Source organism: Apodemus sylvaticus, chromosome 13 (genome assembly GCF_947179515.1).
Source record: "Apodemus sylvaticus chromosome 13, mApoSyl1.1, whole genome shotgun sequence".
NCBI classification, from domain to species: domain Eukaryota; kingdom Metazoa; phylum Chordata; class Mammalia; order Rodentia; family Muridae; genus Apodemus; species Apodemus sylvaticus.
In genome coordinates, this window is record NC_067484.1 from 82,176,181 (window position 1) to 82,191,134 (window position 14,954).

General features: G+C 44.2%; 1 protein-coding gene across 1 annotated transcript in view; it reads right to left on the minus strand.

Moving 5' to 3' along the window:
- Positions 1 to 3,365: 3,365 nt before the first annotated feature.
- Positions 3,366 to 14,954, minus strand: part of Dtna (dystrobrevin alpha) — a 250,751-nt gene continuing 239,162 nt past the window's right edge. The window contains exons 19-21 of the mRNA XM_052155755.1: positions 10,352 to 10,484; positions 8,645 to 8,693; positions 3,366 to 6,199 (exon numbers count right to left, since the gene is read on the minus strand). Of these exons, the coding sequence (XP_052011715.1) occupies positions 8,676 to 8,693; positions 10,352 to 10,484 (151 nt within the window). The 3' untranslated portion in view covers positions 3,366 to 6,199; positions 8,645 to 8,675. The remainder of the gene's footprint in view (positions 6,200 to 8,644; positions 8,694 to 10,351; positions 10,485 to 14,954) is intronic.

Genomic DNA, 14,954 nt, shown 5'->3' on the forward strand with positions numbered 1-14,954 from the left:
ACAGAGCAGGAGGGGCGGCTCAGCAGTTAGAAGCAAGAGTTCTCCTGCACAGGACCTAAGTTTGGTTTCCGTCAGCCACGTGCAGTGATTTACAACTGCCTGTAACTCCAATCTGATGTCATCCTCTGGCCTCTGCAGGTGCAAAACTTACACCACATATCTCTAAACGAACATACACCTACATACACACAATTACAAACAAAACTACACCTTAAAAAATTTTCTTGGTGGTTTAGACAGCAACTGTTGGTAGCGCATGTTCCTGAACTAGAAAACACCGTGTTTTGTTTTGTAACATTGCTTTTTAATTTCTTACTTAAGAGATAGATGTATAGCTGGGCAGTGGTGGTGCATGCCTTTAATCCCAGCACTTGGGAGGCAGAGACAGGTAGATTTCTGAGTTTGAGGCCAGTCAGGTCTACAGAGTGAGTTCCAGGACAGCCAGGGCTATACCGAGAAACCCTGTCTCGGAAAAAAAAACCAACAACAAAACAAAACAAAGAGAGAGAGAGAGAGAGAGAGGAAAGAGGAGAGAGGAGAGAGGAGAGAGGAGAGGGGAGAAAGGAGAGAGGAGAGAGGAGAGAGGAGAGAGGAGAGAGACAGAGAGGAGAGAGACAGGAGAGAGACAGAGAGGAGAGAGACAGAGAGGAGAGAGGAGAGAGTAGACAGGAGAGAGGAGAGAGACAGAGAGGAGAGAGACAGAGAGGAGAGAGACAGAGAGGAGAGAAACAGAGAGGAGAGAGACAGAGAGGAGAGAGCAGAGAGAGAGAGGAGAGAGACAGAGACAGAGAGGAGAGAAAGAGGAGAGACAGAGAGGGAGATAACATTGATTATATATATATCTAGTAATTGGCACATAATGTATGAAATGGTGACATCTGCCATGAATAAAAAAGCTCATTATTACCAGAAGGTTTTGCCTCGTACACCAGAGGAGACCTGCGTGTATAGCGGGCATACATGTGTGTATACTTTTCATCTTGGCATCCAAACACGGGAAGGAAAGGTGTTTTCTAAGAGAGAACTTCAAGGAAAGCAGCTACAGATGCCTCTGGGGTTCTAGTCCGTTAAGCTGTTCTGATGGGCTCTAACCTCATTTTTAGGGTGTCCCTGCTTCTAAGCTAGAATAGCTACAAGACAGCGACAGGAAAATGGGGTGTCACATGAGTCATTTGCTTGAGTGCCAATTACAGTACAGTGGCTGGATAGCCATTCTTTGCATCGTTACCTCTGGGCTGGCGGTACAACCAGGCACTGGGAAGTGAAAGGGTCCACCACAGACATTATTTAGCAACTTGGACACCCGAGACAGCAGAGCCAGAGATGCAGAGTATATATGACCTGCATTATATCATTATATATTTGCTTTGCCTGCAATGAAACTATTTAGCATTGGAAAGAGGGAATGAGAAATTGTTGTGTAACTTAACCTGTAAGCCTCTGATGTTTTTAAAGCTTTCTTTAAAATGAGCATACATACAATTTTCAATGCTCTTTGGCCTAAAAATATGATTGAGAGAGAACTACTGACTATTGAAAGACAATTTCTACCATCAGACACACACCCCAGAGGTGCAGGTGGATGCAGGAAGAGTTGTGAGCAAATCAAAGTCTGTCTAACTCAAAGACTTCTTGTCCATCTGTCCAGCTATTCTAAACATCTGTGGCAGGGAGCCTGAGCAAAGCATCATAGCTTAATGAACACATTTAGAGTATCACCCATAACTCTACAGTTTAGACTTTAATTTTTGCCTTTTTTTCTTAATGCGAATAGGGAATATTTGCTTTAGTTGTTCAACATTCCACTAATGTTTTATGTTCCACGTGATGGGAGGTGACTTGTCTTCTTTCTTTGAGAACACTCCATGTTGCTGTAAGAAAGGTGCATTAAGGGCTGGAGAGATGGCTCAGTGATTAAGAGCCCTCACTGCTCTTCCAGAGGTCCTGAGTTCAAATCCCAGCAACCACATGGTGGCTCACAACCATCCCTAATGAGATCTGATGCCCTCTTCTGGTGTGTCTGAAGACAGCTACAGTATACTTATATACATAAAATAAATAAATCTTAAAAAAAAAAGAGAAAAAGAAAGGTGCATTAAAAACCAAGGAATAAAAAAGTGTAAGATAAACAGAGCGGTGGTGGTGTGTGTCTTTAATCCCAGCACTTGGGAGGCAAGGGCAGGCAGATCTCTATGTTGGAGGCCAGCCTGGTCCACAGAGCAAGTTCCAGGACAGCCAGGGCTACATAGGGAAACTGTCTCAAAAACTAAAAGCAGCAGCAGCAACAACAACAAAACCCCACAAAGATAATAGTGTTTTAAAAAACATTTTTAATGAAGAAATAATTCCATTCCAAAATATAGACACACAATTAAATAGTTTAATCACTTCAAAATATAACATGTCCCCAGGAGGTTCCAACACACATACACACACACACACACATACACACACACATACACACACATACACATACACATACATACACAACAATACTTAACAGCAATATCAACAAAACAAAGCAACATACTATAGTAGTTTTGTTACAATAACAATGAATATAATGAACTCTTTAGTGTTTCTGAATTGGTTATTTCAAATGGGGTCAAATTACAGTAGTCACGATTTAAAATGTCTTATGTTAATTAGCCTCAAGATGTAATGAATGCTTCTGACTTTTTCTTTTTCTTTTTGGTTCAAATGAAAAATGCTCTGTCTTCTAAGGACACAGTATAGTTCTTTGCTTGTGGCTCCTTGCATGGAATCGAACCAATGTGAGTGTAGCAACCCAAGGCTGCCGTATTTACAATATCTATCTACACTTAACAGCCAAGAACTAATAACAGTGGGCAAAGATGGTCAAAATAAGAGCAGACATCAGTGCTAAATTATATCGCAACAGTTTGGCTCATGCATATAAGAAAATACATAGTATATATCACACAAAGGCCACAATCTTAATGCAATTCAGTTCATATTACTACTTACAAATGAACCTTCCCTGCCTTATTATAGATCATCTAATAATCCATCTTCATAATCTCCAACACGTCTCCCTCTGACCAACCAAACTTACCCCAACTTCCATCCCGACAAACCACAACCAGTTCCTGAATCCTATACAGTAGATTTCACCCACCTCCTTGACCACAGTGCTGTGGGGGAGGTTTGGCTGTGTTAGACCAGTGCTCATTTGTAGGCCATCAGCTCTGATGGACATGGGTGTGTAGTCATTGTGGAATAAGAAAGAACAACCCCTGTGAGATATAGTTGAATAGAATGGACAGGACAGACGAAACCTGCTGGGTTGAATTTAGAACAGGCCCCAAAAGTAAATTTGGAAAGCCAAGGAAAGAAATCCACCGACAATCACAAAACCCCAAAACAACACACGCCATTTTGTCTCGGTTACAGGACAGGGGTGCTTGAGTCTGGTCTCAGTGCTGACGTGGAGCTAAGGGAAAGAAAAGGTGGCTGGTTAGTGAGAAATTGCTCACTGGTAGTGGTTTCCAGAGAGTTCTTGCAATGGCTTTGTAGGATGGAGTCGATACCGAGGGATGGAGCTGCTGGGTAATGGAACTGTGGCACGAGGGAAGGTTTTTAGTAGAATGGTTCTGACCTTAGACACACATTTTAATGTAGAAAACCAAAGAGACGACATGGGTCAGTTCAGCCCAGCCAGTGACTGAGGGTCACCAGTAGGGTCTGAGTACTATGTGACGGTGATTTGCGCTGACAGAGATGTAGGTATCTGGGATGTAGTGGTTTTCAGTACTGAGTATGAGGCACCAAGGCCACCTGCACCATCTAGAGAGGTGTGGTTTCACAGAAGATGATGGGCAGGGGAAGCGAGATGAACGGTAAGACACGCCAACAGAACCCACAACAAAATCCACCTGTGCAAAGAAATCAGAGAACTGTGCAGTTGTGCGACTTTGGTGCTAGCCTGTGCTCAGGGGATTTTGCGAGGTGGGTTTTCTGGAAGAAAATAGACTAAGAACACCTGGGGACAGCATGGGATCCTCTACTGATGCCAATCATGCCCTCGGCTGTCCTCAAGCTGATTTGTTTAAAGGGCAGCTCTGGAGATAGTTTCTGACCAAATGCAGAGGTGAGGACACAAATAGCACTCTGCCTGCAGACGGTGGGGCCAGAAAGTGAGCCCTCAGCCTCTCAGTCACAGACCAAGAGGGTGGGGTGGGAGAAATTAAATCTGAGGTCCACTTAGAATATTTTTTAAAATTTATTCTATATACCACCCCCACCCATGCTTCTTCAAGACAGGGTGTTATATATATCCCAGGCTGGCCTCAAATTTACTATGTAGCTGAGGATGACCTTGAACTCCCAATCTCCTGAGTGCTCGGATCATAGGCACGAGTCACCATGCCAGGTTTATACAGCCCTGGAAGTTTGGACTAAGGGCTTTGTGTAAGCTAGGCAAACCCTTGGCCAGTTGAGTCACACCCTAGCACTGGATAAGGCCCTTTTTATTCTTTCCTATACAACTCTATTCTAGAACAATGATTTCCACTTCATAGCACGCATCAGAACTGTTGGGGGAGGGGCCATTAAACCATGGGTCACTAGGCCCAGACCCAGAGTTTCTGATTCAGTGGGTCTGGGTGGGAGCCTAGGAATTCACATTGGTAAGACTTCTGGGTGACATTAACATTGCTGGTCTGACAGACACATTCTGAGCAAATCACTCTTCTGAAATGATGTTCCCTTCTCTCTTTTAGAAGAAAAAACAGGAATTCAAGAAAGGCTTCTAGTTTTAAGACAGCCGACGGGTGTCTGGCTTTTTCTTTCTCCTATACATCAGATCTGGAAACAATCAATTACTTTTCTGGTTTTGCCAGAATTGCTAAGGGAGGCTCCTCTGAGGTCTCTCTAATGAGGGGCCTCGAGAAGGGGACCATCAGTCCACAGGCTCTTATCCTCTTGTCTTTGACAGTTCTCTTACACACCAGCTTCCAACTGAGGGTGAAATCCCAGTGCCACACTGAAGAGCTTGTCTGTCTCCTTTCACATGCCCACACAGCTGCTGCATGCAGAACACCAGGTGGCCAGGTAAGGCAGTCAACATTCAGAAAGAAAAGCGGAGCAAGCGCACTTTAAGCCCATACGTTTAAAGCTGAAGGCCTCGGGACTACCGATGAGGGAACTTGTCAATGAGCAGTGCTGTGTAAGACATGCTTCCTAAAGATACAATGTGGAGAGCAAGACCTGGAGGAGTGCAGATAACCGGAGTCCGCTGGGGGGGGTCTTATGGCACCTGTGGTTTATAAACAGCTTTAGTAACGAGTATTCCAAAACATAGTTCACAGTTTTAAAAGAAGATCTGTGTTGATTTTTAAAAACTAGATTCTATATCATTTGCTTGTTGTCTCTCTTTTCATTTTTTTTGAATATGAGATCTATTTGGAAAAAGTATTTACACTAAATTCTATGGCTGATTCATTAGAGTAGGTTGAAGGAAAACAATCCGAGTTGGAAATAAGCTCCCAAGAACCCATTATTTCTGTTGGTAGGTTTAAGTCGTTTTTCATAGGGACTTGGGGACATGGGCAGGCCAAGGACCCTTCTTGGCTCCTGGGTCCTGAGTTTGGACACTCAAAAACTAAATCTTATTGTAGATTGTTGTCCCCAGCCCCTGCTCCCGCCCCCTTCCCAGTTGCTGTGGGGGGAAATGTAAAGTATACAATATAACTGTCTTTGCTAAAATCTCAAAGAATCCAGAAATGAAAATTCTAGCTACAAACAGTATTAATATTGTCGTTGTAAACGGAACGGGTTCAATATTTGTATGCAAAGGTTTAAAATGCTCGTTAGCACTGCTGTTCTGTGTGTGATAGCAGCAGGCTCTCGGCCTGTGGGTGTGGGCTTTGAACCAGGGATGAGCCACGCTACAGAAGATGGAGTTGATAAACTATCGGGAATGGAAGTTTCGAGCCCCCACCCCCCTTCTACAACACACACCTAGGAACTACAGATTTTAGAACAGAAAGCTAGCTGCACTACGGGCATCGGAACACATCTTTAGGGGACGGGGTTGTCGGAGCTGCTGGGTGTGGTGACTCCTCTGTGGGTGAGGCTGCTTCCAGGCTGCAGTCTTCCTCCTCTCTGTCGGGTGGGCACAGCTCTCTCCACCACCGGATGGCGTGTATCTTTCCTCAACTGTCTGACTATAGCTTGCCTGGGAATAAGGAGTGTGTCATTTTTTTTAAACAGGTGGAAACTGTTTCTAAGTTAGTGATAAGTAGCTCAGAGTTACCCTCCCCAACCCTGCTTGCTCCTTTACACACACACACACACACACACACACACACATGCACACATACACACACACACTCACACACACATACACACACTCACACAAACACACTCATTGTATTTCCTTTAATATGTAAATTAGAAGCCAATGTCTTGGACACTGTCTTCTGGAAGACACAATGTAGGGTTCTTTTCATTGAACATCCTTGTTAAAGGATCCCTGGGGTACCACTGAGGTTCATTAAGAGTTAAAGTCACACTGTGGCTTACAAAGAGGCCTATAGCCTAACTGGAGCAGAGGAAGAGTCTTCCTTATTTCTTAGGCTCCATGTTCTGCCCTTATCCATAAAGCTCTCTGCCTCTGTGGCTGGCTGACTGATGCCAAGCCAACAAAGTCGGTTCAGGACTCTTGGGTAGGAAGAATGTGTGCTTTGTGTCAGACAGTTTAAACAGAAACGCAATGATCATATAGCTAGTCCTAGAATTCCAATTGTATTGGGCTCATTAAGAGCATTACAGCAGGATAAAAGTTCCCATAAAGGTGAAATGCCAGTAGTTTTAATAGTACTCTCTAAGATTTGGAATGCATGTTGCCCCACTGGTTGATTTAGCAACAGGCTAAACACAACAGGTTTGTGCTTAAATTCCTGTGGAATGCCGTCTGATTAGAATATCTCTGCAGCAAATGACAGAGGGCACACCTGTTTCATTTTTCACTGACAAATTTCCAAGAAAATAAAACACACACAAAAATGGCTTTTAGGTATGAAAAGAACATGATACAATTTTTATGTGGGTTTATATCAAGGCCATTTTATTACCCTTTTTTAAAAAAGTGAATGTTTTTCTAAGAACAAGTTCCTACTGTTTAAAGAATGCACAGAATAAAAATGGTTAAGTTGTTGGAACTAAGAGAAAAAACTTGCTATTTAGGAAAGGCCTTTCCTGTGGGACTAGATTTTCTATAACTGGAATGAATATTTTCAGAAACAGCTCCTGGGAATTTTTTTCGCTGTAGTCATTATGGATTAGGAGAACATGTGTGGTTATAATTTCAAATGCAAGGGAGGGCAAACGGAGTGTAGCTGTAAGTTCTCTCCATATAGCTCAGGAGGTCTGCCTCTCAGTGCAAGCTTATTTAGTTGATGTGAACCTGGCATTGGTGAGAGGATGTTTGTAGTGTTTGAACCAGTGTGAATCCATTACTACTTGAAATGTTGTTGAAGAAATATGTCCATTCCTAAAATTAGCAACCAGGGTTGGCAGAGGGCACGGCTGGCTACCCTGCAGACTCATGTGACTCCACAGTTGGGAAGGATTATGTAACGACCCTAGTCAGGTCCTTTAGCCAGGCAGGCTGACTGCTGTGGGAAGTGTTTTAACTTAGGCCGTGAGGAAGGGCCACCCAATGGCCAGTATCTAGAGCCAGAGCAGCCGTCTAGACTCATGGGACAGTGGCTACTCCATCATTGCTGGGAGCTGAGTCCTGGCCAGTTTATAAAAATTGAAACAACTTTCCTCACACACTTCCGTGAGGACTGTAGCAGTTCCCCAGAACTGCATGGGAGCCATGTGTTCATGTGTACACCCACGGCTAATTATGGTGTACTTAATCTCTTTAAAACTATATACCACATGTCCACTTCCTGTGTGTGAGGTAGGTGTGATATCATGATGTATAGAGGAAATCGAAACTCATAAAGGCTTAATGATTTATCTAAATTATGTTAAGTTTTGGTGAGATTCATACTTAAAGATGGGTCTAATAACATGCAGAGCTCAAGACTCAGACCACCACACTCAAGTGATCTTGACAGTCAAGTGCCAGTCTTTCAGTGATAAAAATAAAACTTGAGAATTTGGCTCCATGTTAGGTCAATCTTTAGAGTGGGATAAAATTACCCAAATATTTCCTTAAGTTAACCTCTATCATGCTGAACCCCACAGTGGATTTGAATTAGTCACCCTCAAAGCACAAGCTGCAGGACTTTTTTTCTTTGGTTGTGTTGTCCCTTGCTAAGGGATACACTTGTTCTCTGGGGACATCTAGAGATGCCGAAGTAGCTTGGTCTTCTCGGATGACACTGTTGATGTGGTCAAGAACAGTGTGACACATCTCAGGAGCCATGGACAGCTCTGTGACAGCATCCCTAGTCAACAGGCAAAAGGGAGGCTCTGGGGATGTCTGGGGACTCACACAGGGGTATCAGGAGCAATGTAGAGTGACCGCTCTGACAGCAGCAGGGATGGCGCATACCACTTCACACAGAAAGAGTGACTGTGAGCTCAGGCTGAGAGTGATCCCAGCTCAGCCTACACAGCTCAGCCTACAGTGTCCATGCTTCCTCCCAAACATCAGGGTACTTACTTGAGAGGAGAGTGAGAAAAGGGCATTGCATTCAACCTTGCAAGCTGACCTGTGGGTGACAAAGGACACAAACGAGAAAGGTGACACGTCAAGGCCGTGAGGCAGTCAAGCTGGTGAATTATTTGGCTGGAAGCCATGCACAGAGACACACGGAGCAGGAGAGAGAGAGAGTCCGGAGAGCCACAGATGCATTCCATCCGTCCTGTCACCCCAGCTTACATGACCTTTGAAGAAAACCATCCCGCCGTGCTCCAGGACACGCACCGAGTGAGGACACACGGCCCCTGCACTACTCCATTCCTTGAGACCATTGAGCACGGGAGGGCGAAGAGAGAGGATTTATTGTGCACGGCAAAACTCCAGCTAGATCTTGGCACTAATAGAACCCCCTTTTAATTTACTCACGGACCCATTATTAATTCATTAAGAATATAATATTTGTTGTAGACTGGAGAAAAGTCACGATGAAAATCTAGAATTATAGTTACTGTTGTCACTAAACCCCAGAAACTGATGGCAAGTTTGAAGAGCAGGGGCCAGCAGGCATCCCCGACAACCTAAATCAACTGTTGATGATGTAGCTATGTCACTCCTCCACATGCAGACCCACAGGACATGCCTACAGGACAGAGGCCCTGAGATTCCCCAGAGATTCCCTGACAGCTTCATACAATGCTAGTTTCTTTCTATAGGTGAGAATAAGCCCTGACCACAGCTTTGCCATCAGGTGAACATTTTTTTGTAGCACAGGTGCATGGCTCAATACACTAATCATCATCATCATCATCATGATCATGATCAATCATCATCATCTTTGCAATGGTTTGAAAAACATTGTCACTGCGTCTGAGAGGCAGTTGCTCAGCTGAAAAGGCTAAAGGCACATTTTTGGGCAGCACTTTGAGTGAACTTGGGCATCATTGTTGCTTGGGAGCATTTCAAGGCTCAGTCTTTATAATACAGAAGCAAGAGACAGTTGGAGCTCACCGATTCTCCGTCCTTCACCGACAGAGGGCCGCTGATGACCTAAGACTGTGGAGAAGCTTCTGTGGCCATTAGACTAAACATCAGATAGGAAAGCAACCACCCGCTGGGGCTAGGACCAGCTGGTCTCTGCCAGACAAATATCCCTGAGTCCCCAGAGGGCCACGACACACCTGTGGAGAAGCAGGCGGAGGAGTGTCCCCATGGGTCAAATTCACTACTTTTGGCAAGAGTAAGTAATTATGCTATTCTTGATTGCAATTGCTGTGTTCAGTGAATTCTCAGATAATTGCTGGGATTAAGACTGTGCTGCCTTTCTGACATTTAAACAGATTCTGGAGACCCAAACTCCAATCTTTTACACTTTTTCTGCAAGTGCTCTAACCATTGAACCATCTCCTCAGGTCCCTATATTTTAACTTAGGAGGGAAAAAAAAAAAAACAAACCATTTCTTTCCTCACTATCTGAAGAGTTTGTATTGGTAGGCGGCACCACGGTTCTGCCTTTGTCACAAAGGTCCCTTTCACTTTCCAGATGAGAATTCGGAAGAACAGAGAACCACAAGAGGCATTTAAAACACTGGTGTCTGGGAGGTGTGAACTGAGAGTTCCAGAATGTTCTGGAAAGGTAGGGAAGGAAGAGGGAGGCGCCCATGTCACAGGCGGGACCCCGCTGGGGCTGTGGAGAGGGGCGGGTTGCCACTGCCTCCCTCCCTCCGGTACCTGGTAGGCCTCATCCTGCAGTTTGTGCTTCAGATACTCCTCCATCTGCAGCTCGCTCTCCAGCTGCCGCACAGACTCGTTCTCATAGTGGCCGTCCTCGGGGTGCGTGTAAGGGTCCCCATCTTCCGGGACCCTGGGAGAAACACAAAGAGGTGTTTGGGAGTAAAATGCTAATGGAAAAGAGCGGGTGGATTTTGCAGGTGGATTTTGAGGGTGGATTTCGCGGGTGGGTGGATTTCGCGGGCGGCTTCTGCTTTCTTCCCCTGGGCTTCCTCTGAATATCCCTAGTTCACACTCATGTCTTCTTTGACTCAAACGAAAACTTAATAAAAAGAAAAAGCCTAAAGTTCGGAGAAATCTGGGAATAAACTGTTTCCCTTTTAATCAAACCTGGGGTAACAGCCATTGGCCATTTATGGTTTCATATGGCACACAGGAATGATAGCCCTTAAAATGTTCAACACAGCAAACGTGCCATTTCAAGAAACATGTAGTTTCACAACACGAGAAAAATTTTTCCTTTCTGAGAGTGAGCCCTCTAGTGAAATAATTCCTAAGGAAATGTGTGCATGATTTAACCATGTATGTGTTCATACACACACACACACACACACACACACACACACACACACTAGCACACACATATATGTAAGCACACTTTATGTTATAATAAGCCTTGTAACATCAGTGACTTGATAGTAGAATGCCACACCCATAGCTCTTGACCTTACAAATGTTTACTGGCCCTGAATCTGAAAAGCCCATTTGCACTCTCCAATTTCATTATTAAAGAAGCAATAAGAATGACTTCATTCACAAACGGGGACTCTTCCCACCCGTTTCTCCCATGTGTAAAGGACTTACAGGGCTAAATATAGGCTCACCGCCTAAATCAAACCATATGCTGTTCACCCTCGGAAATGAACGGATGAGTTAAGGAGAGTGGGAGAGACGGTAAATGGGATTTGCTAATCTTTATCTTATCTATGGGGAAATTACTTTTGGAGGTTTAGGGCCAGACCTAAAGGAGTCCGTGAGGCTTCTATGAAGTCTCTGTTTTCCACCACCAAATTGTTTGCGGGAAGCTGGTCCCAGCCTTTCACAGGCTTGTGTTTTAGGACTGGGGCAACGATGTGTTAGGTTGCTACTATAAAATGTATGACAATAAAGGTTAACTATATATATACATATATTTACGAGGAAATAATGACTATCAATTTATTACTTTGAATAACATATTAAGAAATTCTAAATTTTATAGGAAAGGACAAGAGAGCAAACTAAAAATAGAACCGGTCACATGCTGCCGTTTTACAGGACGGTTTAACTATTTTGCTCTGCTCTTACAGGCTGCCGCTTCACAGCTGGCTTTCAAAACGGGTCTCTATAACTCTGTTCCTTCTGGTCTTTTACTCAGTACTTAGAAGGAGAGCCAGAGCACTGCAGGACCTCTGGCTAGCTTCTCCCCTGGCTCTGTAAAGCAATCAGTTGATGTTGGAGACTAGCCTGAAGTACTTTTCACATTAAGCATCATCCTTCTGTTGGATTTCAGTGCCTCCAGCCCTTGACCACATTTATCTTGACACTGTCCCCTTCATTTTCTCCTCCTCCCTACGTTGTTCCCTCCAAGGCTGTGCTCGTCAGCAGGTTCCCCACTGGACAGTCACAGCACACCTAGTCACCAACTGGCTGACTTTGGTCAAATGACAAAAACCTGGGTGGAAAGGAGAGAGATGAGAAGAGCCAACTCTCCCTAAGAGTGTTAGGTTAGGAGTTACACTTTCTTAATCGCTAACAGGAATGTTAATTTCCAGTCTTTAGCATAAACAGTCTTCACCTTTTCCCTCTGAATGAGCAAACTGTTGGGATTAGGCTGTTGGGCTCTCCCAGTGACCCTTTTCTTACTGTTGTTGTCCTGACTGGGGAGATCTGCAACAAAAGCAGCATGCCTTTGAAAAATGGCCAGCCTGCGGTTCTGGACTCTGAGTGTTTGGAACTTGCTTTGTTACCCTAGTGACCAAGGGATTGTTGCAACCCATTAGGCTGTGAGGGCCACAGTTCCCATTGTAAGAGTCCTTGCTCCAGCTACACAGACTCCAGGCAACTCTCACTGGCTTTGGAAGACTCCATTCTATGAACTCTGTAACACTACATAACTGCTCAACTGGCAGCCATATTCGATCAAGATGGGCAGGGGACAGCCTGTGCCAGGACTCAGCAAAAAGTGTGTGCTTGGTACGATTTGAGGACTGGGATTGGCTCATAAGTAAGGGTTGTGAGACATGTGTGTGTGTGTGTGCACATATATATAGTCTTTCATCTTTCATCAGGGTCATCTGGAAGGCATCTCTCTTTGGCATTATTCCAATAAATGATTCTCCTGGGTCTTTTGCTACTTATGGCCTTATTATAGCTTGGGTGGGCTGCATTAGTTACATAAGGAGTGAAACCCTGTGTGGCATCACAAATAGTAGCAAGTGACAAGTGAAAGAAGGATCAGAGTCCCTTGATATGAGAAGGCTAGGCTGATTCCACAGTAGACTTCAAATTGGAAGTTAAGGAGACTGTGCCTAAGAACTGGGCAAGCCCAGGCAATTCCAAGCAAGTCATTTACTAATAGAAAAAGCCCCAGGCTCCAGCCTTTAGGACCCCGGTAACTGTTCTGGAATGCCTAGAGATAGAGTAAGATAAAGCTCATCTACCCCAATTCCAATGTGCTTTATTTTAAATCGAGGCTGGGAGCTGGCTTGGTTGTCTCGCTATCTTGATAATGGGAGACCCCAGAGTGCTGGACTTCTGCAGAATCAAACACTCTTTGCGTTTACATCCTATTTGAGTCTGGGGTATAATTCTTCCGTGAGTCATGGACCTTTCCAGATGCAATTCTCAAAACTCTTGGCTGGAACACCAGGAGGCATTCCAGAAAACGACCAAGGGCAGAAACTGTGCAAAACTAAGAGTGGAATATATGGCGGAAGTTCTGAGAAGATGGACAGACAGACAGCGGAGAACTTGAGAGTATGGGGGTGAGGTGCCATGAAGAGTCAATGGTATTAGCCGACGACACTACCAGCTCTGTACTGTGAGAGAGCGAGCTGTCAGGAGCCAAAAATCTGAGAGTCTTGACTTCAAGATCAGGACATGTCCCTATAGTCACCGAACTTTGGTAGATAAGCCCAGAGCTATAGGTGCAGTGCCTTTAGATCTCAAGGCTCAGAGCCACAAGCTTTGGAATTCATAAGCTGTGCCCCAAGCTTTTGGAACCCAGGGCCACCAGTGCGTAGAGAGGTGCCCCACCCCACCCCATCCCATCTATGCCTTTTATTCATATAGAGGAAATGAATCTCCAGCTGTTTGTGATAAAAAATCTCTGCAAATGGTTTCTGAAGGACAGATTTATTCATATTTAACGAGTCAATCAAACTGTGTTCCATTATAAAGAGATTCCATGTGTTTAATGACTTCTATCCAATGTTTATGCAGTGTTTATATTCCTTTTGCCCACAGGCTGTTTTAGCACCATGTCTGTCCCCTAAATAAAAATGTAGTAAATTCAGGAGACAAGATGATTTATCTTCTGAAGTGGTATATGAGACCTGGAAGAATGCTTTCTCTTTTATTACTACAAGTGACTGGTGACTTTGAGTTTGGTTTCTAATTTTACCGTGATACAAACATGGTATGTGTTCACTAGAGAAAATACTCTAAGTTCTGAATTAGTTCTCACCAACACTAGCAATATGAAAATGACACTGTCTTGTGATTGGATATAATCAATGAGTTAAAGTTCCCTGTCAGTCACATGAGTCAGAAGGCTAGTGCTTGATTGACACCCTACAGTATAGGGTGTTGCTAGGATATAAAGTACTATGGCTTAGTTGCACTAGATGTGTTTTTACTTATAGGAAGTTTATGGGAATAATTCCTCATTGTTATTTGAGGGCCATCCATGTCCTGTGCCTCAGGCGAGCCAAGCTTTCATTAAGCACTGATTGTTTTAGGTTATTGATGATTTTCTAGACATTGTTTTTAACTACTGTTGGTTTTCAACTTTTTATTTTTTTCCTGTTTTTTTTTATTGAATATTTTCTTTATTTACATTTCAAATGTTATTCCCTTTCCTGGTTTCCCTGCCTCCGGGAAACCCCCTATCCCATCCCTGCCAGAGCCTTGCAAATACAGAGGTGGATTCTTGCAACCAACCATTGGTCTGAGCACAGGGTCCCCAATGGAGGAGTTAGAGAAAGAACTGAAGGAGCTGAAGGGGTTTGCAACCCCACAGGAAGAGCAACGATATCAACCAACCAGAGCACCCAGGGACTAAGTCATCAACCAAGGAGTAAACATGGCTGCAAATATATAGCAGATGATTACCAATGGGAGGAGAGGTCCTTGGTCCTATGAAGGCTTGATAGGACCCAAGAGTAGGGGAGTTGAGGGTAGGGAAGTGGGAGTGGGGTGGGTGGAGGAACAGGCTCATAGAAGCAGGGGGAGAGAGGATGGGATAGAAATTGTTAAGGACAAAAAGCAACACCCAGCAGCAAATTTAAATGCAGCACTCTTCTGCCTCTTCTGGCCAAAAGGGGAACTGCACCCTTTCTGT